At 47.2% G+C, this 27,230-nt stretch overlaps 1 protein-coding gene across 2 annotated transcripts in view; it reads right to left on the bottom strand.

The window, feature by feature from the left end:
* Nucleotides 1-21,350, bottom strand: part of CACNA2D4 (calcium voltage-gated channel auxiliary subunit alpha2delta 4) — a 119,766-nt gene extending 98,416 nt beyond the window's left edge. For both annotated transcript variants that reach the window (XM_066990273.1, XM_066990274.1), the window contains exons 1-10: nucleotides 20,914-21,350; nucleotides 16,124-16,205; nucleotides 10,396-10,512; nucleotides 8,864-8,923; nucleotides 6,982-7,144; nucleotides 4,675-4,806; nucleotides 4,117-4,177; nucleotides 3,362-3,512; nucleotides 1,756-1,830; nucleotides 509-598 (exon numbers count right to left, since the gene is read on the bottom strand). In XM_066990273.1, the coding sequence (XP_066846374.1) occupies nucleotides 509-598; nucleotides 1,756-1,830; nucleotides 3,362-3,512; nucleotides 4,117-4,177; nucleotides 4,675-4,806; nucleotides 6,982-7,144; nucleotides 8,864-8,923; nucleotides 10,396-10,512; nucleotides 16,124-16,205; nucleotides 20,914-21,020 (1,038 nt within the window). In that variant the 5' untranslated portion in view covers nucleotides 21,021-21,350. The remainder of the gene's footprint in view (nucleotides 1-508; nucleotides 599-1,755; nucleotides 1,831-3,361; nucleotides 3,513-4,116; nucleotides 4,178-4,674; nucleotides 4,807-6,981; nucleotides 7,145-8,863; nucleotides 8,924-10,395; nucleotides 10,513-16,123; nucleotides 16,206-20,913) is intronic.
* Between the last annotated feature and the right edge of the window lie 5,880 nt (nucleotides 21,351-27,230).

Consider the following 27,230-nt stretch of genomic DNA (forward strand, 5'->3'; position numbering starts at 1 on the left):
CTACACCACTACAGATGGGTGATTGAGGAGATGGGGGCATCCAGCGACTCTCAGACCTTTTTTGTTAACATTCTTTCAGAAACAGAGTTAAGCCACCTATCTACCTCCAGGCAGAAGTCGAAATTGTTTGCATACAGCAATTAATTATTTTCAAATCTTATCACAGCCAAAATCCTCCTGGCCCAGGGCAAACTGGCACAATACAGCAATAATGGTGAGGAGAGGCTGATTGCTTGGGGCCAGATGGGACCACCACAGTGGCACCCATTGATGGGGTCCCCACACCCAGAAGCGCTGCCATCCTGGGCAGGTTCAGCAGCTCCAGGGCATCGTGCACAAGCCAATACCTCCTTGACACCTGGTCACTCTTGCACACTGCTTGCCACAGGTTTGAGACCCATGAATACCACTGATGTCCCTCCTGTGGCTGTGCTAAGCCAGAAGGGGGAAAGCAGGGGTGGGCAGGGACACATGTGCCCAACGTGGGTGTTGGCACCGAGCCTCTTACCTCCCTCAGGATTTTGAATGACTCCGTCAAGGCCTTGTTCACCGTCCCCACTCCTTTTGCCTGCAATTCATCCACCAGCTGCTTGAAGTGCTGTAGCGAGAAGACAGAAAGGCAGCAGTGAGCTGCAGGCAGGGATTGTCCTTGGAGGGGGGAAAAAAGAGTGACCTGGAGAGCCTGACACATGGGCTGCCCATCCTGCACTGATCTGCTGCACTGCAATGGATGGAGATGGGGAAAGGTCAAGTGGCTGCTCTCTTGGCAGTGCCATCGTGTTGCACGCAGCCACAGGACTGCATTTCTCAGCCTGTGGGCAGTGAACCATTAGTAGTCCATGAAATATCACGCAAGGGAGAAAACTATTAGAAAACAGACTTTTCCTTTTCCACCCCTTCAGGAAAACAAACAAACAAACAAAAAACAACAAAGCATATTCTTTTGCACGTGAGAGCAACAGGATGGGGAAAGAAGAAAACAAGCACTCAAATTATAAGTGGCTTTGATCTGGTTGCAAATAAAACACCGACAGAGCGCACACTGCAAGACGGACCGTGTCCAAAAGGTTTGTGGATCCTCTGGGAAACACTGCAGGAGATGTCACCCTCTGAAGTCATGCTTCATGACCCAGAGCTAGGCTGGGAAATATTTGGAGAAAAAGCTGGGTTTTGAAGATGCAGAGGGATGTGTTACCTCTGTGGTATTAATACAAAGATGACAATGAAGAAAAAAACGAAGAGTAGGAAGAGCTAAAAATACTGTTTGGCCCAGCGGGTGGTGGAGCAGTCAGATGCAGGCTGACCACCTCTGGGCTGCAGCTGCTGAGCCCTGCTGGGCCAGAGCAGCAAAGCCCCCTAATCAGAGGCTGTTTGCTGGAAACACACCCTGGAGAAGGCTCAGGCTGGGCTAAGAAGACATTCATTGGGAGAAGGCTGAGGATGCAGGGTTTCAAAGGTGGAGAGCCTTTGCCCTCTGCGTGCTGAGCCCAGTCCACTCGTGCTCGAGCAGTGATGATGCAGCACATAGCCACCAGCTAACCCTTATGTCATGACAGCTTTGTGTAACCAAAGATGAACCAAGGAGCCAGCACACGACTGAACTGGTGGTGCTTGTTTCTGAAACGCAGACCCACATACCTCTAGGAGACAGCTGTTTCCTGTCCCTAGAGTTTCATGTTGCAACATCTTAAACCCACATATTTATCACATTAAGGGAGCAGACTGGATATACATCAGCAGGAGCCTGTTACTCACCTCTCTGTTATCTCTGTCTGCTTGCACCAGGATACCCTTAAAACAGGGTTCAATAAAATGAACGTAATCATTGTACTGCAAATACAAAGTGAAAAGAAAGGTGTTGTAAGAGGAGAAAATTCACAAAGTGGGTTCATGTCCTAGGTGGACGTTAAGAACAGTATCAAGCGTTATTGATTTTTATAAAAGTTTCCCTTTAGAATTGTTTGTAGTGATCATGGCAAATCATATTTTTGATAAATCCCATATTTGTTTAAGTATTGTGTTAATTATAGCATTTACTGACTTCCATTTGGGCATATCCACACATACAAAATTATTTTTTTCCATTCAGACACTCCAGAAATCTCCACACTCTACAAGCTTGTGCCCCTAGCCTTGCTTCTTATACTGTTTGCACTTTTTTTTTTTTTTTTTGACTTCTGGAGACTTTGAATCCCTGGTCATCAGCTGAACCTTGTAAATGGTTTTGTAGCCTGATATCTGATGCCTCTGGCACACAGCTGAATAATAACATATAAAGTTACCCCACATCCACTGAACTGTGATAATCAGTTGTGTGTATGCTTCCAGCCTGATACGTACCTGAGGTAAGAGATGTCATTGTAAACCTTTTTCTCTAAGGTTCAGATGAACATGTTTTGCCATGGGCTAAGAGGGTACTGATGGTTACCGAGGCTCAGCTGATCAATAGGAGCTTAGGTCAGGCTATAACATGTCTAAGCCAGAAGGCTCTTGGTGTAACAACAGAGTGTATATTGCTTGCCTGATCTTTCTGTGATTTTTTTTTTTTTAAACAGACCATATCTACAACTCCTTAATGACTTCCCTTCCTTTCTCTGCCAACCCAGTTCACTCCTCCATCCATCCAGACATATGAAGCCAGAGCTGTCACCGCTAGAATTTCTGAACATCTCACACAATGGGAAGTTACGAAGAAAAAATAAGCTTTGTATCTTGGTGATTGTGCCCTTGCAAACTTATATGGAAGGGCCTGAGAAAGAGGTGGTGCAAGAATTCGTTTTAAGGAGGCCAGCATACACACAGGAAAGTTTTGCTTTCTGTGGTCAGTGGTACTAGCTCTGTATGGGCAACCAACCCATCCTCATCCTGGCAGGGTTGTGAAAAGGGAGAAAGTAACACCAAGACCCTGACCCAAGACCTTTGCAGGCTGACTGAACTGGATTGCAGCCTTATAGGATGCTGGGGCACAAAAAGTCATATGGCAGTGATTTTCTAACCTGGAAATATTATCCTGAGGATTGCACTCCTACTGGACCCAAGCGCAGTGTTCTGGTATTCTCTGCTAGGTGAATTTATTGGCTCAGGTGTCTCTCTATAGCACTTCGTTATCTGCTGCAGTCACATGCCTAAGCAAGCCAAAAGATGCAGCTGACACCTTCCACAGGGGGGTGAGATGACTTGACAGTCACCTTGCTGACCACACAAAGCTGACTTCCAAGGGGTAATTGGTTTTAATCCCCCATTCAACATGGGTATTATGCATTGTCATGCCACCGTAATGCCTGCAGCTTGCTAAGTGGACTGAGGGATCGATACGAGGCACAAGGAAGACAGCTCTGCACTAGGAATAGGACATACTTACTGCAATGATGTTCACAAAATCGTTTTCCCCCAGAGTATCTAAAATGGTGATGATGGTGTGTTTGGCAATGGTCATCCGCAGGCCCTTCATGCTCCCACTGACGTCCACAATGATGACGATGTCCTTGGGAGAGGTGGCTGCTTGGATGTACCTTTATAAAAGAGGAATGTGGGGAAGCACAGTGAGTGTATGAAGAGGAGGATCTCTGGGTGTACTGCTGTAACATGATGCAAGCCCCAGCATAACACATGCTGTGAGCACAGCTGTCCCACCGGGTCCAGCTGGGCACTCGATGGGGTCCTTCCCACCCACCTGCCTCTCCTGCTGGCCCCAGCCTCTCTCTTCCCACATGGACAAGAGTTGGGACAGCTGCAGACATGCTTCAAGGATCAGCCAAGAGTGACGATTGTTAACGCATCATTTAGCCGTGCAGAACAGACTGAACAAAAGCCCTGAATTTCTGTTTGAACAACCTCATCCCTCTGGCTGCAGAATTCGGATGGATAGGACAGGGGGAGGATGCACAGGTGGTGTTTTCCATGTGGCACATCAGATGCCTTATGGAAAGCTGGCACTGGCCGGTGGCAGGGCGGGTTCGCTAACTGGGTATTGCCTTTGCTTATGTACCCCTCTCCTGTCACAGGAGCAGCCTGGTGCAGTGACTGCTGGCTAGCAGCTCACCAAGTGTCACCTTGGAAAAGAGGGAGAGGGGAAGAGAGATGGGTGCTTTGGCCACGTCCCTCCGGTATGCTTACCAGCCGCGATTCCTGCAGTCGAAGGAGATGACCCCGTTCTCGTCTGGTAGCCACTTTATTCCTGAGGGGAGCAGCAAAGGGAGCAATCAGCACAGGCACAAACAGGCATTGGCTCCCTGCTGATGTATTCAAAGCACAAACAGAGCTGCATGGCTGTTGACAGTTCTCAGCAAGCTTTATTCAGTTTCTGTTAAAGAATATACCTCAGTGCTGGCTGGTGTCTCAGTATAATCTGGTAGACTTTGGGGAGCAGTTGAACTTACTATAAACGTTTTGTAACTCCCCCAATTTTTTCTCTCCCTAAGGACATCTGAGAGCATAAGGAGGCCAATGCAGAGAGAGGGATGTGCCCCACGTTCCCTGCTCAGTCGTCCCCACGTTCCCTTCCACAGCATGTGGCAGGTCACAGAGCTAGGGACCTCAGCCATCTGACAGAGGGGCCACCAGGACGCACAGCAGCTGTGGAAGATCCCCAAGCTTCCCAAGTTGGGCTTTGGCACGGCTCAGCCCTTGTCCTGCTTTGCGCTGAAGGAGTGAGGCTGATGGCTGCTCTCTTACCCGGGTAGAGCCTGAAGAAGCCCGTGGAGCTGCCGAAGTACTGCCAGGTCAGCGTGGGATCCCTTTCAAAGTTGTCCACGAAAATAGGATTCAAGGCTTCTGACATATAAACGCCGTTCAGGATGTCGGGGTCTTTGGGGGAAAAGGAGAGAAAATGGGCAAAAAAGCATGCAAAAGAGGGGAAGACACCCCCCAAACCCCTCCAAGATGGTGGGGGGAACGGGAACAAAGAAAGCTCAGGTAGGAGTACAGCCTTCTGTGGAGGTGTTTCCTCCTGTCCTGCACAAAGGTGCATCCCTTCATCATAGTGCCTCCCTTCACAGTGACTCCTGTCCCCTCAGCAGCAGCTTTCCAGAAGCTGTGGAGGGAACTGAATGCATGGTTCAAGTAGACCTTGGAGGGCAGATCATGCCTGGTGGCTACAGGTGGTCCCAGTTTGGCCACACATCATTATGCCCGATACTCTTACATCCAGGTGGAAGAAGGCTCTGAGAGACTCAGGATGACCAGCAAGCACTGAGTACAGCCGGTGCACTATGCAGGGAGGTCTGAGCTGCTGGAAGGCAGCTGCCTGACGCACCACTAAGTGGAACAGCCTTTGTATGGTGCTTAAACGTGTGCTAGTCCCCATGATGCAATTACCAAAGACAGAGGAGCCCTAGGCTTCACATGCTGTTTCTGTTTCTCCTCTTTTTCCTCATGTTTCTTCTCTGTCTGCCCTCTCCTTCACTAAGCTTGAGCTGTCCTCCCTTGCCCCTGGTCTCTTCCAAACCAATATACAGCTGCAGACTTGCATGAGCTTGTAGGAGGCAGTGTACATGCAGCGTCTGTTTTGACTCATTGCCTCAGGGGGCCAAAAACAGCAGCAGCAATAGAGAAGGGAATTATAGGAAAGTGGTCATCACAGGATTAACTGTATTAATGTCAAACGGGATGGGGCTTTGACCCACCACTTCCTGCTTAGTCACTTCAGTAAATGCAGTTTTGGTCAAAGGAAGGGCAAAACTGAGCTGTGGCTCCCCAGCGACGAGGCCAAAGTAGCCCACACAGGAATGGAGCCAAAAGAGCTGCTGAGAGCAAAGCTTGCTGCTCCCATGGCCATGCACTGCCAGTCCTGCTCCCAGGAGGAGCCCCGGCACATATGCAGCCTCTGCTGCTTCCTCCGTCTCCTGTTTGTCCTCCAGCCATAGCAAGAGCAGCTGGACGGTTTGTGTCTAGCCATACAGACAAGAAATCAGATAGCAGGGCACTGCGTCCCTGCTGCCTCTGACAGCAGCCATTTGGCCACCTTTCTGTGTGTCACTGCAGGCAGCAGCCTACCTCGTTCAGCCACAGCCAGCTCTGTTGCGCACAGGGTTTTAGTGTCTGTGGCTCTCAGACCAGATAAAATTAATCTAAAATCTGGCAAGAAATAATGCTCCCTCTATTGTCCCTCTAAATAATGTACCAGTTGTGAGATCAGTCAACAGCGCCTGCCCCGTCTGGTCCTGAGGCTTATAAATGAGCTCCATCTATGAAACAAATAATATTTTTTTTTTTGGCAGTAAAGAGCAGTAAACTTAGAGCAGTTGCAACTGATGCCTCAACCTGCAGCTTATGCAGTGCGCCCACCAGCTGAAAGAGGGGTCAGTTTCTGGTATGTGGCTGGAGCAGTGTGAATGTACAAGGGGGAGAGGACAGACTGTGTACAAGTGAGTGCCTCCCAGGCTCCTGCAGCTGCCAGAGTGCCAAAGACTTGTTGAGATAAGAAGATATCCCAGAACAGTCGTGTCCCAGCAGCAGTTGTGAGTTGCATCCCCTTGTGAATACGATCACTTGGAGCTTAGAGTGTTCCCATGAGGTGTTAGGGCCTCAGAACACAAATGTTTATTTCTCAGCTGAAATCAGTTTTATCATTAACACCTAAAGACCTTGATAGATCCGACCCTTCCTACAGAATAGTAATTTCCAATAAATTCACATCACAGTTCATTTCACAGCTCCTTTGTTTGAGTGGATGGACCCTAACAGACTATGTTGCCTGCCTAAAACAGAGGACTGTCCATCATTAGAGGTCTCCCAAGAGCAAGTCATACCTAAGCCCTGTCACAGTGATAGACTGCAACACAGACATGATCATGCCTTGAAACAATACCTTTCCAGATCTACATGTTTTTTTTTCTTTTCTTTTTTTTTTTCTTTTTTTTTTTTTCCCCTTCACTCAATTGTCTTTTTTCCTTCCCATCCTTCATTTTGGTGTTATTACTCCCTGGTAGTTTCCACAGCAACATATTAGCAGTGTGAAAGTAAAGGCCAGTGGTCTATTACCTTTGTTGTAGACATTGGTGGGGAGCTGGATATCACTATATGTTGTGTTCACCAGCAGGTTATTGAAATGCTCATTTGGCTCCAGAATGAATTCATCTCCAAGCTCCACGTAATTGTCATTTTCATCCTTCTCATTAATCAGGAGGGAGTTGTAGTAATCAAACTGTTGATGAAAACAATGGGAAAGGGAAAGGCAATGAGAGAGAATAACAGACATTATTATCAGTATTACCTGGAAAAAAAAAACAAAAACCAAAACACACCAACAACACAAAAACCAAAAGAACACTTTAAACAATAAAAATGGGACATCTGGAGAATTTGGGCTTTGAATAGGATCAAGATGAGCAACAAATGATAGCCATTACCAAAGGAAAAGTGTAAAGCTGCCCAAATGATGGTTTCTGCCCAATTTCTTATTGTCAGGTACCCATGTTACTTGCAAGCATGGTCATAGCCAGCAGCCGAAGAGCCACCTAAGAGCAAAGGGACACAGTGACAGATTCCCATGGTCCCTCAGCACTATTTGAATTTCTAGCTGGAGAGGTGGAGTTGGACTTGATGATCCTTATGGGTCCCTTCCAACTTGGGATATTCTATGATTCTATGATTCTCGGTGTATCTGTCTCCTAGGTTTGCTACAGGGCATGCCTATGCTGATTCTAGTTGCCCTGTCTCTACTGTTGTCATTTACTGGAGTTAAATCCTGATGCACGTCCAGCCAGGGGTATCCCCTCACTGTGACTCCAAGCAGCAGGAGGACATCCAGAGCAAAGGATAGAGCAGAAAGTGCTCAAAGACAACACTTTTCTCCCCTGTGAAATCCCAGTGGGGATTTACCACCTACGGATGTGTTAAGGTCTCCAGGATAGTCTCCACCGTTGGATAGCAGCTGAGTTTTAAAGTGTTTTTTATTCAGTTTACCTGAGAGAAAGTATATTTAAGGATATTCAAGCAGTAACAGTACTCAGGGGTATGAATGGTGTGTGAATAGGGCCATGTGCCTTGACTCACACAAAACCCTTACTGTGAACACAGCTGACCCAAGTGGTATGACTATAATGTGATTCTTAAACAAAGAGGTAAAAGAGGCAAAACTGATAGGTAGCTTGGTTTCAAGGATTTTCATTCCCTGCCTTTTCCAACATTGACAGCTGTACTTGGAGGGGTAGCTTGTACTTCTGCTACATGCTGAGTGTTTGTAGTATGGATAATGGACTTCATTAATCAGAGTTTTCACTCCAATTTCCTTCACTAGCAATAATCCCTTAGCTTAGTTACAAACAGTTATTAAGAGAAAGCCAATTATCTTAATTGCATGGACAACACCGAACTGTCATCCAGTGAGAAGTCCTGATGCACGCATGTCTGCAGGGTAGAGAAAAGATGATTGGAACTGGTGAGAAATTCTTCTCACTGGGATTCACGGTTTGCTATGGGTATTTGTAATATTATGGCCTTTGCAACAGCACCTTTCTCATTGCTCATACACCCTTGATTTTTAGCTCATTCTCCAGGGAAGTAACTCAGGAGACACCAGCTAATTTGCACTAATGTGTCATGTAATAACAATGCTGGTGTGCAATAAAGGTAACGCCAATAACATCGTGCAACCCAGTGTCTTCCCAAATCCTTCCCATTCCTGAGCCAAAGGGACTAACCTCCTAGGTGTTGCTAGGCTTGGGATCTGGCAGGGGAGTTGAACTGGTTTCTAGACAAGCAGAATGTCCTGAAGACAAAGAAACCCCTAACCTGGCTCCTAGACAGAGGTTAAGCATGCTATGCCAAGTATTAGAGGTGAGAGGGTGCTTCTAGGCCAGCCTTTTGGCTGGTCCCTCTGAGGATATGAGCCATATTTTGTCACTGACAGGGATAAACTTACCTCCAGTGAGGAGTTGTACTCATGGTTCAGATCTGCATCCTCTGCTGCTTCCACCAATCGCTAATGCAAACAGATAAAGAAAGAGGAGGGTTGCTGTGGGAAGTCCCCAGAAACGTTTTCACCAGTACCAGGAATTCACATAGTGAGAAGACGTGACCACCTTCCTTCACTACAACACAGTCATGGGGCTAAAAACCCTCTTTTCTACTTCCTTTCCTGGTGACCTGCCATCCTGTGCCGCAGTTTTACAACTTGGAAGGTATATTCACAACTATTTATGGCTGAGTGCATTAACACCTGCTTACCCTGGAGTCCCTAATAGGTCCCAAGCAATCTCAGGCATCACAGGACATGTACACACAAACAGAAACATGTCCAATTAGACAAACAACAGACATATCTCATTTTCCATGAGCCTTTCCAAAAAGCCATGGGAAAGGCATCCCAGACCCAGCCTGATGTCAGTATCTTGTCAAAGGAAAATGGCTTGTGGGAGTCTCAGCCTGCTTTTGTTACTGAAACACCATGACTTGATTTCATAGAGGGCTCAGCGATGCTAGGGCCATTTATAAGCTTTTACCATCTATGGGTGCCAATACAAGCACTAGTATTCTCCAGTATGATACTTCAGGGCACCAATTCTCACTTCGCACAGACTGGGGAGGAATCCAGCTACACATGCGCATGCACAATTAGTGACGGTCTCAGCAAAGCTACTTTTTGTTCCTTCACAAAGGGTAAGGCAATCCAAACACTGGAAAGGCCTGGCTGTGAATTTAATGTTATGGGCCAAAGCCCTGACTCTAAATATGCCCACATTTCACTTTGAGAGTTAAATGATGTGTTTCTGGATGGCTTTTCCACATTAGATGCCTTAAACAGTCAAGGCTCTGTGACTACAGAAACAGGCTTTTTACAGTGGGTAAATACAAGGGAACATGATAGATCCTTAGATGCAAGAAGTAAGAGGGGCCGTAATGATTACCTGCTCTGGCCTCCAACACAGCAACATCCTAAGTCCACTTGCCACCTTCTCCGTGTTTCCCCCTGTATGCAGCTGGAAATCCAAGCGCCTTCCTTGCAGATCGTGTTCAGGGGCTGCAGGAATTTCCCCTGAGCCACACACACAGCCGAAACAAGCTACCAGTCTTCAATGGCCATAGGGCAAGGATGAACTTTATTCCCATTTGCAATAGGCTTGTTTTCCCCCGCTCTTTAAACAGCTACAGAATTAAACATCTTTTCTCCTAAGAGCGTTCGTTCCCTCATATTCATTCCTAGACTTTGTTTTTATCTTATTTCTTACTCTGGGCTGACGGAGAAGCCAGCATTCCCTTGTCTGAACGCCCACGCCCTCCCACCAGTGTCTACTTAAAGCTCAGAAGGAGCCAGCTGCACCAGCAGGCGCTTGCTTGGGCGAGGAAGTCCTCGTGCTACCTCTGCGCCCACACGCTCCTGGTGCAGGCAGGAGGGGGTGACTGCTGTGGGGCCACCACGAGGGGACTTCCTTCCCGCAGCCCCTGTGGTCGTACCTCAACAGCTTCGACCTTCCTGCGGAGCATGCTTTCCATCTGCTCCGAGAACTTCTTCACCAGCTCCAAGCCGTCCACCTCTTTGATCTTCAGAGTCGGCTCCACGTCTTTGTACTTCTACCCAAGGGAAAACAGAAAATCCTGCTGAGCAGGAGGCCCATAAGGAGAGGGTGAGACTGTTATTGTCAGCTGGGTATTGTCGTGGGTAAAGAAAGGTGCCTTGAAGGGTCCAGCCTGATTTACCACCTTCTCCCATCCTTGCATTTCCTCTTTTATACGCTGTAATTTGAGAGCATGCAGATCATTGACCAGAACATGAAGCATTCTAATTAAAAGCAACTGATCCAATTATGAGCTTGTGGCTTTTGAAAAAGTGGTGTACCTAGGAATTATGAGCATGGCTACTTCATGCTGTCTCCACCGGGAAAGACACCATAAGGAGGACGACCTGGATCTGATCGTTTCAGAACTGAACAGTTTCTTCTGGCCATGTTTTGTATAATGTAGGCACAAAAAACCTGAGAGTACTCCTAAACTGGATAATTGTAATTTACTTCCCTAAGCCTGCCCTTTCAAGACTGCATACAATGATCTTTATTTCTTCTTTTTTGAAAAAAGTCCTAAGGCTAACAGGGGTAAGCAGAAAGAAGGGGGCAAAAAACCTGCAATGGACACTATTTGAATAACACTAAAAAAAAAAAAAAAAAGACAGAGCCTTGTCTCGCCGGCAATGAAACTGTTCAGTGGAAATGTAGAGGCAAATGACTGGATTTCCCTGGTCCCTCATCATCACTTCTCTCTGCAGTATGTACACATCCCCTCCATCTCCATGTTGCATTAGCAGCAATCTCAGCCAGGGCTGCGCTTCTTGTGCTGGTACAAAGTGAGGAGGTGAAAAGGGTGAGGGGATGTCCGGGGCTTTAGCAGCACTTTTCAATTTACAAGTGTGGGCGGAAGGACTTTGCATGTCTTGAGGATGAGCACGCAGAGCTCCTTTTGTTCAAGCAGCTCACTGACCATCAGGGAAGGCAGCTGAGAAGCAGAGTGAAGAATGCCTTGAGGATGGGGCAGGCTGAGGATGTCAGACAGAAATAGCAGCAGCATCCAGCCTGCAGCATGCATGGCAGAGCTGCTAGCTCTGCCTGGTGTGATTAACAGCGAGGGTTTTACTGGATTAAAAATGCCAGGCCTCACATCCCCTTTGCTGCAGCTGGGTAGCTGGGACAGCAGGGGATGAGGAGGAAGAGGTCAGGATGAGCACAAAGGTTAGCCCAACCACGCTGCTGAAAGAGGGATGTGCAACAGCCCCCTGAGCGAGGGCCCTGGCTGATGACGAGACCGCAGCACACACCCCAGCTGCTGCTTGTCCCACTTAGCTCGTGTCATGGTTTCATCGGGAGGGAGGTGATCCCTGCCACGCCACACTTTAATCGGGCCCTCCTCGGGGGGAGGAGATTAATCTCTCCTGGGTGAGCTGGCGAAAGGGAGGCTACACCACTACACGCTTTACAAAGCGGCCTGCCATCATTTACTTTGGGTCACGTCTTGAATTAAAAGAAGCAAAGCTTTTGCCTCTCAATTATTTTTAATGTGCTTTTGACACATTGACAAGTAGAGGTTAACAAGGAAAAAGCAATCACAAGCAAGCATGAACAGCCTGCTAATATCATACACATCTCAGCCCTGGGAACTAGCTAGTGCTGGGAAGATGTGGCAAAAGAAATTTTCGCTGCAAAATTTCAGTTGCCTATTGTGAGGGATAAACCAGGTTTGGGCTCAGATCCCCTTTGAGCTTTTTTCCTACAGATGATCCAGCAAGCTATTTTGTATTTGTATTACTGCCACTAAAGTCTCCTGCTATTAATGAGTATTTATTGCAAGAGTTCCTAGAGGTAGGCAACAGGATACCTGTTATTTCAGCACCATCACCAGATGCCATGGCAGAAAGATGGCGAGCATCAACACTGACACTTGTAGACAACCAAGCACAGCCCAAGTTTAGGGCTCTGGTTATCAGATCACTGTATTTTATGGTATGGGAATCGGTCACAGGCTAGGGAGAACCAGCTGAAGAGATCTGATGTTAAAAAGGGACCAAACATGCAACTGAAATAACAGATCTTCTCACATACATCTAGCGCTTTACTCCCTTAAAAGAAGGAGGACAATTCATTACGCTTCTCCTTCCGTGGGGGTGGTAATTTAAAAGCGGAAGATCCAGAATTCAGAATCCAAAGTTTTATCTGTGAACTGAGATGTCACCAAATATATTTTCTCGTTCCCACCTCCATGAAATTAAGCCCATTGAAGTATGTAGTGTTGCATTACTCACTGCTAGTGAAACTATATTAAGAGTGTGAAAGACATTCCTTTCATCTTTACCCAGAAAAATGTCTTGACTGTACTTATTTGTCTGTTCTTTGCCATGTAGTTATTTGCAGTGCTTTCTAGTAATTACACAGCTGGAGCAAAGCCCTACTGTCCTTTCTCAGCCCTATGCACCAGGGAAAGCAATTGGCACTTCAGCCTCAGGAGGAAGCAGGAGTTAATTCTCAGAAACATTTATAATACATCATTAACATAGCAGGGGAAAAATTAACTTTGGGGCCTGCCGAGGCCAATTGGTGTTTGTTTCACTCAGAGGCAAGCCAAGCCCTGGGGAGAAGAGGAGAACCACCATGGGGACCTCCTTGTGTGGCTGCAGTTGGTGGCCCCAGGTCTTTGGTGACTGGCAGCCAACAGCAGCAGCAGGACAGAGGTGAGCAGACCTAACAAGCCACAGGTTCAGGCTCTGCTTCACTCCAGCTGTGTTGCCCTCTGCTGTCCTAGAACCCATCCGACATTTTGCCACACATCCATGATCAGCAAGGCAGGCTGATATGCCAGACAGGTGTACAAGCTTGTCTTGATCCCTGCTGCACAGTGGTCAAGAGAATGCAACAAATGCTTCAGCCATCAAGTCAAAGCAACTCTTAGGCTTTTTCTACCTCTGTGAGGTTTAATTTGATGATACCTTGTCTGCTTGGGACTGAGAGCCACCGGGGGGCTTTCTGAAAACTCCCTGGCCCAGAGAACCCACCCTTGTAGATTCAAAGACAGCTGCTGGCTCACCAGGGCTCTGTGAGCAATAAAACCTGGCAGGAAACGGAGTGTTTGGGTTTGCAGTGTGACATTTAGTTTCTTCTGAAGGAAAAAAAATTAACACAAAACCCCCATAGGAATCCAAACAAACTGTGTAAACCACAACAGGAAATTTATGCTAAATTAAGAGAAGGTTTACATGCAAAACATTCAGGTAACTGAGGAATTATGACTCTCGGAACAATAAACTAGTTACTTCATACCTATCAGGCACAAAGGAAACATGAAGTAAAATTTGAAAGGTACTGTTTGTTTGTGTTTTCTCAAAGAGAAAATACCCATCGATTTAAACAAGCCCCAAGGAAAGAGCTGTCTGGCACTCTGCACTGCATTCCCCACCCCTGTGCCGGCCTGCACATACTAACCCACAAAGAAATATTTCATGTGAGCAAGAGGCAATGGCCTAAAAATGAGAAAGGCATGTGGGGAGAAAAACCGTTTGAATTTCCAGGGTGCATTTGGCTCCCCTGGCTGGACTTGTCTGTAGTCTGTGCACCAGGGCAGTGATCTCCATAAAGACATTTGGGGGTCTGCAAAGGTTCATCTGTGAGAAGCATGAGGCGTGGAAAAAGTTGCCTGTTAGTAAGAGGTTAGTCTGCAGAATTGTATCAGGGGCCCAGAGGGAGCCCTTCAGGACAGTCCCTGGTTTGAGAAGCTGATTTGTGAGGTGTCCAACTCAGTGCTTGCTGAGGCTGATAGAAGGATTGAAGACATGGGTGTTGACTGTTCCTCCCCTCTTTTCCATTATCCCATGAAAGCAGGGGGAAATGAAAGCTTAAGGAGGGGGGACTTGAAGGGTGAAAGGTAAACCTGACCTCTCTGAACTGCTTTGGCCAGGGTAGGGCAGGATGTGCATTTGGGAGATGACTCTGCTGGAGTGTAGACAGAGCTAGGCTGGATCAAGCTCATCTGTCGCCCCTGCTGGAAGTGGTGACAGTGACTCACTGGAGGACATTTTCTCTCTGAGTCATGGGTGACACTGTCTCGCTCTGTGCTTTGCACAGCCTCTGGACACCACTACCTGTCTGTGCTGCATCCAGGCCCCAAGATATGCTCTTGCAATTCAGACGCCTTCAAATCTACGAGAAGGAACCTGGACTAGGGCAGGCACATGTCATTTTATAAGGCCAAAAGATCTGTCAGGTCACCAGGGAAAAATAGCTCTGCCTCAGCTCCCCTCAGGAGGAATGCTAGATTGGATTTGGCTAGATTCAGACTTCTTTTTCATCGGTTTTCTTCTCTTTCAGTGAATTACACCAAAAGCTGATAGTTATGATTATTATTATATTTTTTTCTCCAAGATCTGGTTGCCATGACTGTCACTCCTAGTGGTTCTGTACCAACCTCTACAGGTCTCCTGCAACCCCTACCTCTAAAAAAGATCAAAATCCCAAGAAACAAAGCATGCAGTGTGGTCAGAGGGAGGTAAGAGGACCCAGTGCAACATCTCCAGAGGACCAATGCAGCACAGTTATCTATCTCAGCACCCACCTCTCTGTGCCATGGCTGCCATCCTCGGCCTCCACAATTAACTTTCAATGATGCCAGCATTTTCAAGCTATAACCTGTTCTCCACCTCCCCACTGACTTTTGGACCTTAAAGAACATAAACTCTTAATCTGTTAAGAACAGTACCCACAGAAATAGCGCAGACTAGCTGTATTGAAGCAGCAAGGAGAAGACAGTGACGGCAGTGTTTTTTCCACACTATAAGGTAGCACCCCTGACACCTTCCAGAAAAAAATCTGGAATCTGCAGATTTTGCTGGACAGCAAATACTGATCCAGCACCAGGCACAGATATCTGACTATCAGATAACCCTAATTTGGGTGTCTTTGTTGATTAATACAGCCTGCCGCAGCTTTGGGCAGTGATCACAAAGAGGAAAAGAGGAGCAGCCATTCAACTCTGACTTAAGGAATCAAAGGCTACAGGGCAGATTCCCTATGGGTGCAAACAGGAAAATTTAATTAAAGTCCCTGGAGTCGCAACCCTCAGTGCTGAGAGTTTAGCACAGCAGTGTGTTTTTCAGGACATGTGCCTCAGAGACCCTGTCCAAAGGGTAGTTTTAAAGACAATTCAAAGAGAGGAAAGTGCCTTGATGAGTCACTGGAGGGAGACAGAAGAGGAAGCAGAAACAAACAAGAGTATCAGCTGGAGAGCTACAGGAGGGGACAGTGGGGTGATGACGAGCAGATGAGTGATGAGCAGGCAGAGAAGGACTGATGTGCAGTTAGGAAGGGAGGACTGAAAGGCCAGTATGAGAGGGAGTGAACTGATCACAGGGAAAACTTGACAAGTACTGCTAATTTTTTTTTTTTTTATTTAAACGATTGGACAATTTAGGTGGCATTTGTCCATAGGTAGTGAAGGCAGGAAAGGCATGAAGTAGATCACCCTCTCTGCAGTTCAGCATAGCTATGGGACATCTCTTATCATGGATATGAACCCATGTGGTTTTAAAAGTTAGCTAGAGAACTGCATGCTTATCTTCTTCCACCCCAGATTTTCTATGGAGGGAATTAGGTTGGAAGGCTACATGGGGAGAAGCAGCAAGGCCAGAGGAATCCTCACAGCTGTTGCCTACCTTCTGCAGCAGGAGAGATCCTGAATACTTGGTCACAATGGAGTACAGCTCCCCACCAAAGGCATCCGCCCAAGACTTCACCCTAAAAAGAGGAAAAAAGGGAAAATCAATAATAATAATTCAAAGGCAAGAGGACTGCTTACTTCTTCAGTGACAGTTCCATCTTCCTAAGTATGAAGCTTCCCATATTTCTCTGAGCCTCTACAGTGAGAATGATAACACTTTCTCTCCAGCTTGCTTGTGAGACAAGCAGTAATAGAAGCAAGAGATGGTGGTCTTGAATATTCAACCTCAAGACACTGGCCAGCAAGTAGCAGCAGGGAGATCTGCTGGTCTTGGCCACTGCCTGTTGACTCAGAGTGGAATCTGTCTCACCTAACTTTAGAGGTGTTAAGGTAAAAGTTGCACATTTAGTCTTAGATATCATCTGGTCTCCTCTGTTGTAAGTAAAGCAAAATAAATAGCTCTCTGGAGACACTTGTCTTCTCTGATTACAGACAGAACCTAGAACGAAGGGGCAGACACCAAACGTCAAGCCAGCTGAACAGAAATAAGCATCAGTGCTGAAGGAAGTTGTCAGGACTCAGCCCTGGATTCAGTTGCTAGAGCTGTGTGGGGCAGAGGCTAACGAGCCAGATGAATTCACTGCTCTCAGAGGAGATACTACAGCTTCATAATGCCAGAGGAGATTATGCACCTCCTCATTGTAAAACACTACTCACATTTGTGCCATCCTGTAAATAACTGATGATAGCAATACCACATGGAGAACATAAGGATGCTGAAGAGCAGCCTGAACACTCAGCCATCCAAATGAAAATAGATGGCTCTCATAATTGACAGAGCACTTCATCAGAAATCTGTTACATGATTCACATTAGGCAGTTCCACCTACATGCAGTTCCTTCAGCAAGGATTCACTGAGGAGAGATTTATTTAATGGAATAAATGGCCTTCTCCACTTACCAGAAAACACAACTTATTTATGGGCTGCAGAGTCTTACCTAAGGCTCTAAGTGGATGCCTCCTGGCTCCCAGCAGGCTTTAACCCCAGGGCCTGATGGCCCAGCACATCACACCATTTTTATGGCAGAATAATACACAGATATAAAGATGAGCTCCAGAGCAAAGCCAGCGCAGCAGTGGTGGAATAACCACAACAGCTAGCCTTAGCCTAGGGAAGTCTGTCTGCTTAGGGTCCTCAATTGCAAATGCAGGTTGATGGGCAGCCATGGGTTGAGATTTAGAGCCTCTGTAAGTCTTCTCTTAACAGCACTTCTCTTCACTGTCTACAAAGGGACCACAATGCAAGTAGGTGCCCTTTGTAACTATTCCTTAATTGGCAACAAGGTGTTCATTTCCAGCTGCTGAGTGTGAACGAGCACCAGCTAAAGCCAATAAGTACAACTCCATCGTTTGGACATTGTGAGATGTATCTTACTTTGACAGCCAGAGCTTTTATCTCTTCATTTCATTCTTAGAGCAAAAGGAATACAAGCATTTGGTAGGAGACTAGGATTTATTGCTGCTTATAAGACTTATTCTACCATGCCCAGAAAAAAAGAAGAGGATAACACAAAAAGACACCCCATGGGATGCTCTCCTGACTGTTGTAGTAATTGTCTTATTGCCTGAGGATCTATGAGCCAACATTAACTTGATGCCCCACCAGCAGCTGGTTTTACAGCTTTTATATATGAGATATTTTGTGCTGATATTAACTAATATTCTCCAGATCTTTTCACCTTCTACTGCAGAAAGAGAGAACCTAAACATGAAGTTTGGGATAGTAATTTTATCAGGGAGATTTATTTTGACCTGTTTTCAAAATTAAAAATAAAAAATCAGGGGTATGTGGTCATGCCTTTTTTTGTTTTGTACTGCGTCTGTGGCCATGCATGTGACCCTCTTCCTACTACCCCTAGTAATTTTTCTACTCCACAGGGTGGAAGACTCAGAGATATTAGGTTCTGACTAGTGGGTGTAGTTGGGCAGCTGCAGCAGAACGATGCAGTTATTGAGGCAAAAGGTTTGCAATATGAGCTTAGCAATTAGTAATCAGTAGAGAAGCCAAGCACAAGGCACAGCTTCATGGAAAACCAAGCCCCACTGCTCAGGGAACTGCTTGGCTGTAAAGTCATCAAGGCCTGGTGCCATGCAATTACATGGGATTCTCAGCTTTCATAAAAACAGGAAAGGGGGGTTTGCGTTTTAGCCTTTGAGGCTATGTCAAAAGAAGCGTAAACATGTGAATGTTGAAACACGCGGTAACTGCAGAATTCAAGGGAAAGAAAAAAAGGAAGAGTTCAGGATTGACATAATGTCTAAGCCAGTCTCCAAAGCGTTAAGTGCTAGCCTGAGCATTCAACTCAACTGTGTCGCCTGTTTGTGACTTTTTTTTTTTTTTTTTTTACATAAATGAGAGAAAAGGTCAGTCTACAATTCTGCTGACTCCATGAGCTCAGGAGCAAATGGATAGAGGTGGTTGGGGCAGCCTCAAGAAGCCGAGCCACACTGATATTCACCTCTCCCACCAGCATTTCCTGATGTGTCCAGCAGGCACAGGCTGAGCATCCAGCCCAAACCATCCTCATGACTGCAAGCAAGCCCATGCCGTGGCCAGCTTATAAAAAAAGCTGGAAGACAAGAGGAGGTGATTTGTATGGCAAACTTGCACCCCAGAAGCATTGCTGGCAATTGACCCAGCAGAATTTTGCACCCCTGGAGTTAAAGCCAAGAGATCTTTGCAAAGACATGAATAAGTTGGTGATGAACCGAGTGAGGTGCCACAAAGCCAGGCTTAGGAGCAGAAGAGGCTGAGTTAGCTTTGTGTTACTTTACAGCGATTAGACTCAGACGGTGCTTAAAAGCTTTTAGTTTTATGTCTTCAGAATGTCCTTGTGCAATCTATGAAGCAGGTCCATTTTCTGCTGATTTACTCCCTTTGCTCCTCTGGTCAATGTGCACTTCTCCTGAAATTTTATTTGAAAAGGGCAACTTTTGTGTTGCAGTCAAATTCATGAGTGGATTTGAAACACCAGGGATTAATTCAGCTCTTGGTCTGGTTTCAGTACGAGCGGAGAAAAGCTCTTTTTTCATTGTTTAGTCTTGTACATGAGTAAGTTCCAGATTGTGCAAAGTGACGCAACTGTTTTCTCAGTAGTAAAGGGCTATCGGCTATCACATTATAACCAAACACATCAGAAAAGGATTTGGTCAGAGATTGCCTGCCTGTAATCCCTGCACTTGTATTCAGTGGCAAAAACAGCAGAAAGGACAGGCTGTCTTCTTAATGCCACAGATTTCAAGGCTAGAAGGTATTTCCATGCAGCATTTACTCTGGGCACAGAAAGTCTTTTTTTTTTTTTTTTTCCCCACAGTCTGAAATTATTAGAGATTGAATTTTATTCTACAGCTGAGGTAGTATTTTAATTTTATTCTACAATAGAGGCTGCATTTTATTCTATCAAGCAAAGAGAGAGAGGAATATATGGATCTCAAGGTCCTGTCTCCAGGCCCCGTTGAAGAGCACAGGGACACTGCTGCAGTTTGAAGGCTGTCGTCCCTGGCTGCACAGAGAGGTGGAGGTGTGGGGTGGGTTGGGCACCGCTCTGCACAACCTGGGAATCCCTTCTGCGAAACCCAAATGAGAAGAATTTTGCTGAGGCAGGGTTTGGTAAGGGCAGCCAAAATGAAGGTGGTGGCAAAGTGTCCTGAGAGCCCCTCGGTGCAGCGCTTGGTGGGCCATGCTGGTGAGCACACCTGCAAGGGTCTTACTGGTACTTTCTGAACATAAAATGCTTTCTCAAAGTGTTGACTCTGGCTCCGGAGGACTTGGGTTGGTCTAGAGGACATAGCTCTTTCTGAAACTCGATGGCAACATTGTCTCCTCCCTGCGCTATCCCCCTTCCCTTTGCAGACCAACCCATCCCAGCCCTAGAGAAGATGCCCCCCAAGCACTTTTACCAACCACCTTGCTGACGTTTTTAATCCTTACAGGATTTAACTTGCCTAAATCAGCTTAACAAGGTGAGGTTTCCACAAGCTCAGCTTGCTGGGCCCTGCTAGCCTGCTGGCGGGCTCTGAGGTGGAGCAGAGTGGCAAGACAAGGTGCCGTGGTCCCTGTCCTCTATTCAGCCTCCCCCTTTAGCATCCACTGACACGAATTAGAACACACAGATAAATACGAGTGTGTATCATGCAGGCCGCGTGTGTGCACCAGTGAACCCCTGCTTTTTTCAGCCCCCAGCACAGCAGGCTAGCACAGGGATCAGTACCAGTGATATATAACAGTAAAAAGAGCTGCAGACCTTGCTCTGCACAATCTGGCTCAAGGGTTGAAGAGAAGGGTCATCGTCCTAACACGCCACACCTATGGCTCCCCAGGCCGTATCCTGGCCAGCGCTGTGTCCCCACAGGCTGCACGCCAGCACCCGTGAGAGCAGCCCTCAGCACAGACTCTGAGGCTGCCTGTGTTTGCCTCCATGGCCGAATTACCTGGGCTGGGGGCTTGTGAACGTGCCTGTGCTCTGGCTTTGCCTTCCACCGCCCAATGCAGCAAGTGGAGCATTAAAAGATGTCCAAGTGCTCATCTAAAGCAGATGGGTGTCACTGCCCTGCTTGGCGAGTAGGGAAAATGAGGCTTCAGCATCAGCACTGGAGCTGGGAACCGAATCCATGGCTCCTGTGCCCGTGTCCTCTCCAGGGGTCATCACTGCCACCTTTCACAATGCCTCGGGGAAATGCCAGTCCCCTCCCACCCCACGCCGAAATGCGAGGGAAGCACTCACGTCTCCAGCGGTATCTTGGTCTGGGGCCGGGTGGAGGGCAGGAGGCAGAAGAGGCAGAGCAGCAGCGTCGGGACGGCCCCGCGCCCCATCCTCCATGCGCCAACCATCAGCGAGGGGACCAGCCAGCAGGACGCGGGGGGTCTCTGCTCTTCTTGCCACCCCAGGGGGGTCCCCGCGCGGTCCCCGCCATGCTGCAGGCCCGGCACCCCGAGGAATGGCCGCACCGGGAGGCAGCTCCGTGCCCGGAGCTGCAGCGTCTACGTAATCCCCTGCCAGCCCCTTAATCCCCTGGCCGAGCAGCAGCCGCCGCAGATTTAGGGAAGTGGAGTGGGATAAAATCACCCGGGATTACTCTGATTCCTGAAGACGGGTCTCGGCTTCTCCAGCCGGAGGTCAGGGTGGCCTGGTTTAAAGGGGTTGCATCCACGCTCCTGAACCCCCCCCGACCTTTGATCTCTCCTTCCCATGCAACGGGGTGCTGAGTGCCCTGCTCGGGCACCTTGGCAGTGTCCAACACACACCCAAGACTGGTTCGTCATCTCATGGTGTCTTGAGGCCCCATTCAGGCCAGCAGAGGGGACAGGAATTGGGCAGCAAGGAAGGACTCTGCCCATTAATCACCTCCTAATGTGAGCGATTATTTATTAATAGCCGAACCTCTTCATTTGGGCAACACTCAATTGAGATTGCCATCCCTTGATCTGTGTCTGGGGACCAATGAATTAAAGGAGGCCGACAGCTGAACTTGATGAACAACAGAGAGCAGCAAAGTGCACGCTCAGATGAGGGGCACGCTTCAAAAGCTCATTATCATCACGGGGAGTATGAATTATAAATAACTATAGATAGAGCAGTGGAAAGATTATAAATGATGAGAGCGATCTGTTGAACAGCCGGTGGCTATGTTTTCACCCGTTTGTTAGAATATCTTCCAATCACCTTTTGCACCTTTAAAAATGGTTTGTTTTATATAAAATGCAAAGCCATAATAGATTGTCAAGTTTCTGGTAAGAACGTGAATGGGTTAGCTGCCTGTCAAACTACTGAAGTAAAACCAAGACCCCTATTATAGATGTGCTACTGAGTGCAGCTTTGGTGCCACACATTAAATGGGACAATAGAAGTAGCAGAGAAAATACAGAGAAGGAAATAAAATGGTGATACATGGAATCGAGGTTAAATTGTATGATGTAGAGGCTTGAAAGCCCAGGGTGAGCAATTAAATAATTACAAGGCTGACTCACCCCAGGACAGTATGTTTTCTGCATTTATTGCAATCTTTACTCCAGACTGAGTGTCTTTTAAGTTACAATCTTGTTCAAGCACATATTGTGGGCCCGAAGGGCTGAAATTTCCAGATGATGGTCTTAAATCTGTGCTGTGCAAAGGGTTACATGGGAAGGCTGAAATGGCTCTTTTAGACCTTAAAATCTACAAAAAATCAATTTCTACACACACAAACTCACACTCTACAGACAGTGCCTTCAGGGTACCAGGTGGCTGTACAGCAAATGGCATTGTTAGCAGACGAAGGTAATAGACAGACAGGTCTGGATCTTACCAATGCATTTCTCAAATGTCCAAAATGTGCTGTGGGGGCCCTGCAGTGAACAGGGGCCAGCACAGACACGGACTACCCAAGAGGACCCTGAAGATGGAGAAACATCTTCCTCCCATAAATACTCATTGCAGACAAGGGGTGTGAAGGCCTGTGAGAATGGAAGGAGCTGGTTGCTCTTCCCTGGACTGTGATCGTGCTGCTGGCACTGGGGGCCACAGAACCAGGCTTCTTTGGCTTTTCCTCCTCCTCTTCCTCCTCCTTCTCTTTCTCCTCTCTCTACATCTTGAAAAGAAAAGAAGGTTTTTCTAGGAGGGTCTATGAAGACCGACCCCTCAAGGTCTCATTTCTCATTTACCAGGATTAAAAATGAAGGGTAGAGTCCAGGCCTAACAGGACATTTTTCTGGATACTTCAGGGAGGACATGATAAAAATTCACATGCTGGAAAAAAAAAAAAAAAAGAAAAGAGAGAGAAAGAGAGCTGAAGGCAGGAGAATCCACATTTCAGATGGCATTTTCTCTCCACTTTGCAAGGAGCCATAAACAAATAGTTATTCTGAGTGATTTTTGCAGCATCTTTTTGCTAACCCTTCCAGTCATTTTGTGCTATTTGCAGCTGGGACCCAGTTTAATCCAGATGGGTTCTGGCAAGAGCCCTGCTCTGTGTTTGGAAAACCAAGGAGATGCAGCAACACGCTGAAGTGGGAGACCCAAATTCTTTTATTTGGATTGATCTCGTTTAATGGATATCAGTTAATGGGTGTATCTCACTTAACTCCTTAATGGTCTAAAGTTGCAAGGGAATGGGATTTGAAGGTGAAATGAAAATAGCACGGAAAGCTGGAAGACACTAGGTGACCGAGAGCCCTTAATGGGATTAGTGTCTGTCGAGATGCTTCTGCGGAGCTCAGGCGCTGCAGCGTGAGCACAGCTGGAGCACAGGAAGGAGATAAGCGACAGCAGGGTCACCCTGGGAAGGAAGAAAATGAATCCTGTGAGAAAGAATGAGAGCAAATATGTAACAAGGTGTGGGGATCTGAGGAAGGTTGCAAGAGATATGGGGTGAGACAGTAGAGAAAATGAGAGCTAAATTTGCAAAACCACAGGGCAATAAAAAGTGCCAGTGTGATTTTGTGCAGTATTCACAGGCAGAGGGAAGATTTACCAGCTCTGTTCATTTCTGATTTGACTGAGCCCAGTTTGGATTATCTTGTTATGAGAAGGTGCTGGCAAATGTCAGGACCAGCGAAAGAACAAATACAGTCAAAACTCTGGTGTAAGCGGTGCCTGAGGACAGTTTATTAAAGACACCAGGAATCCTCATGTCCATGTACTGGTGCTAGTGTTGCCAGCTTTGTCTGACTGGAGCTGGTCACCAGACACTTCTTCCCCCTGTGCACCTCCCAGGTGGCCCATGTGGTGAGGCAGGGATGAGCCCCCATCCACTGGGCACTCTGCAGCAGTCACTCGGGGCCCACAGGGAGCAAGCATCAGGGACATTTTCTAGATATTAGGACAGGGAAGAGGGTGTAGGATGTGTGTGCTGAGTTGATTTTCATTCTGGAGACACTGGGATCTTGCTGCGTGCTTGCCACCACCTCATGCCTCAAAGCAAGTCTTGCTCCATCATCATCCTGAACATAAAGCAGCATCATTGCTTAATAATAATTGTTTGTTTTTATTTTCTATAACTTAAAACAAGGACTGATGGGAATAAACTATGTGATCTTGCTCACAGCAGATGCATTTATCTGAGATCATAACCTCGTGCCTCTCTCTGTCTCATGGCAGGACCTCTTAGCTAAGTATCCGTGTACAAAAGCTCCTTTCTACCCTGCTCAAATATTGTGCTTGTGAAACTGCTCCCTCAGCTTGTGCTGAAGCCTGTATCCTGTTTGTGAGATACGAGGACGATGTCTCTGGCCTGCCTGAGTGGGTTTAACTGTTCTTTGGAGTGGTTTGGAAAGCAGCCGTGCAGTGTTTTGCCAGTAGCAGAGAATCTGATCTGCCTGTCCCATCGGCAGCCAGGAGGAGGGGGCCCTTGCCAGAGCCAGTGGAGGAAAAGCACTTTTTTTTTGTGGTTTTACTGGCTGGCCGTGCAAATCTCTTCTGATCAGGTTTCAGAGCTGTGGAGGGTTAGTACTCGTGAGCCAAGTTTGTGGAGGTGTGGATTCAGTGGGCGAAAAGGGCTGCAGACTTGAGGCAGGCCCCCAGGCTGGGGTCTGGAGAAGCATCTCTGTCCCCATCCCCGTCCCCTCCATGTGCTGCCCTGCCTCTTGGCCAGACCACGCCACGGCCAGCTGAGCCCCGGGGAGGTCAGCACAGTGGGGTGGTGGATGTGGGTCTCTGGTGTCTGCCCAGCTGGCGGCCTACCTGGGCGGTTTGGGAGATGGAGAGCTGGAAGCTGTGCTGGCTGGTGGTGCTGGCTGAGCCATCTTCCTGAGTGCCCCTTTCTCACTGCTCTTGATGGGAAAATGACAACCCCCTCACTCCCAGGTGTGTTCTGGGTTAAACTAGCTGCTTTTAGTACCATCTGGCTGCAGGGGAGATGCTGGATACCCTCTGACGTGGTGCGGGGAAGGGTTCCTCTGCTGTTGGAGACCAGGCTGACGAGCGACAGTGGTCACAAGGGGATCCTGATGTCCCTCCACAGAGCAGGTGCACTGATACCTCACTGAGCCCTTTGCAGAGCAGGACAGATTTACCCCTGGTGTAACCCCGGGGGTGTACAGGCAGGTATTGTATCTGACTTTCTGCATTTCATGGAGCAGCGAATAATGGATGAACGTCAGGCCTACAGAGCACCATCAGATGTCTGGCCAAACATGGCCCTTTAGACCTCCATTCCACACGGCTGCTCTGTAAATATCTGCCTGGAGATTGTTCATCAGCAGGCTGCATGCTCTCCCTGTTGTTTATAGAAGCAGCCATGTAGGTGTCATATTAATTAATGCCTTTGGCTGGTTACTTTGCCTTTTCCTTTTTTTTTTTTCTTTTTCCCCACAGCTCTTCTCTAAATTTAGACTTGTTTAAATACCCCAAGATGAAACTAGATTTAAAAAAAAAAAAAACAACAAAAAAACTCTGCGCAGTCTCAGTGTTCAGAGCAGCAGGACATTCAGGGCACTCAGGGAGACACCAAGGGAGAGAAATCTGGAGAAAAGGAGCACTGAAGCATCTCCCACTGTCTCTGAAGGCAGAGCAAGGCAAGAAGAAGAAAAAAGAAAAAGGAAAAAAAAAAAAAGGAAGTATTAAGTGAAAGCAGATGCTCAGTTTGGGAAGAGCTGTGAGCAGACAGCAGCTTTCCAGGGTCCTGTCACAAAGGTAGCCATAGTGAGTCAGCTTTATCTTTCTCCCTCTTCTACCAAAGGGTTAAACTTAATCTTTTCCATCTCGAATCCACATGACCTGAAGGAACTTGATTAGGAGGAAGGGAAACCCCATTTTAAAAGGGTTTAAAGCCTCTCCTGGTAAAGCGACTGCGCTAGAACAGCTTTTTCGAGGGAGGAGGCTTCGCTTCCCGGGGAGCCCCAGGAACTGCGGTGCATCAAGCGACTAACCAAATGATGCCACTTAATCTGCTAATTTCCACAGCCACAAAAACACTTGACTCAGTGCGCGTCTCACAACATCCTTCATGTTGCCAAATCCTTTGTATTAAACGCATGATGCAATGACCCTGCTCAGAGGACATGCTGCAAATACCTCCTTCTCCCCACTCAGTGTGTCAATGAGGATTTGGGACTTTGCAAGGTTAACAGCACAGCGGTGTTTGGGCTAAATTAGGGTTGCTCCAGGCTGGCTAGGCTAGAAGAAAGGAGGGTCCCTCCTCTCCTTTCCTGTGTCCCCGTCAGGGTCAGCAGATGTGGGGGACAGAGATGAGTTACCTGCCCTTGTGGTCTGATGTTACCACCTCACCTATTTTCTGAAATCCTGATGAGGATTTATGAGAACGGCTGCAGGCTGCTTTGGGAGTGCAGGATGCTCACTGATTCTCTGTGCTCTTGCAGGGCTGGGGGCTGCCTCCTCACTCAGCAGGTTATCTGTGGTCACAGCCAGCAATCCACCGTGTTTTGTGTCCCTCCCTGATTTATTTGGCCTGCGTTGTCAGCTGGAGCCCTGGGCAGTGGTGTCCCTGCTCCAGCAATGGCAGCGGGTTGAGCTCGGAGCAGCAGAGCTGGGTGCAGGGCTCTGCAGACCTCTGTAGCAATTTGGGCATCACCACCAGCCTGTCTGGGAAAATAGCATCAATAACCAGGAGCCGGCTGCCCCCCGTGTAGCATATAATGACAACGGGCTCTGAGGCTGTGGGTTTGCACAATAAATACAGCTTCCTTGCCTGATCCCCAGAGAGCTGCAGCATGCGACCATAGCACAAATAAGGGGCAATGACTATGCAGAAAGCCTCCTTTAATTGTTTTGTAATCTTTTAAAGTTGTCTGGCAATTTTAATTTATTTTCTTTTGCTTCTGATACTGAGTGTCTGGACAGGAGCTATTGTAGAAATGTACATCAGCATGGCTGGAATATTCAGAACTCAATTAAAAATCTTAAAAGCTTGATTACTTTTTTTTTTTCCTTTCATTTTGATTTCACACAAGGGAGAAGCTTTGCCAAAATTCTAGGTCACAAATTAAAACATTTCATGCTTTTCCCCTTTGAAAACAGGACTATTTTTTTTCCCCATAAAAATCACAGGCGATCAAGTTTTGGTGCGATTAAAGATAAAAGCTGGGCTTTGGATACATTTTACCACA

Source organism: Anser cygnoides, chromosome 1 (assembly GCF_040182565.1).
Source record: "Anser cygnoides isolate HZ-2024a breed goose chromosome 1, Taihu_goose_T2T_genome, whole genome shotgun sequence".
Lineage (NCBI taxonomy): Eukaryota > Metazoa > Chordata > Aves > Anseriformes > Anatidae > Anser > Anser cygnoides.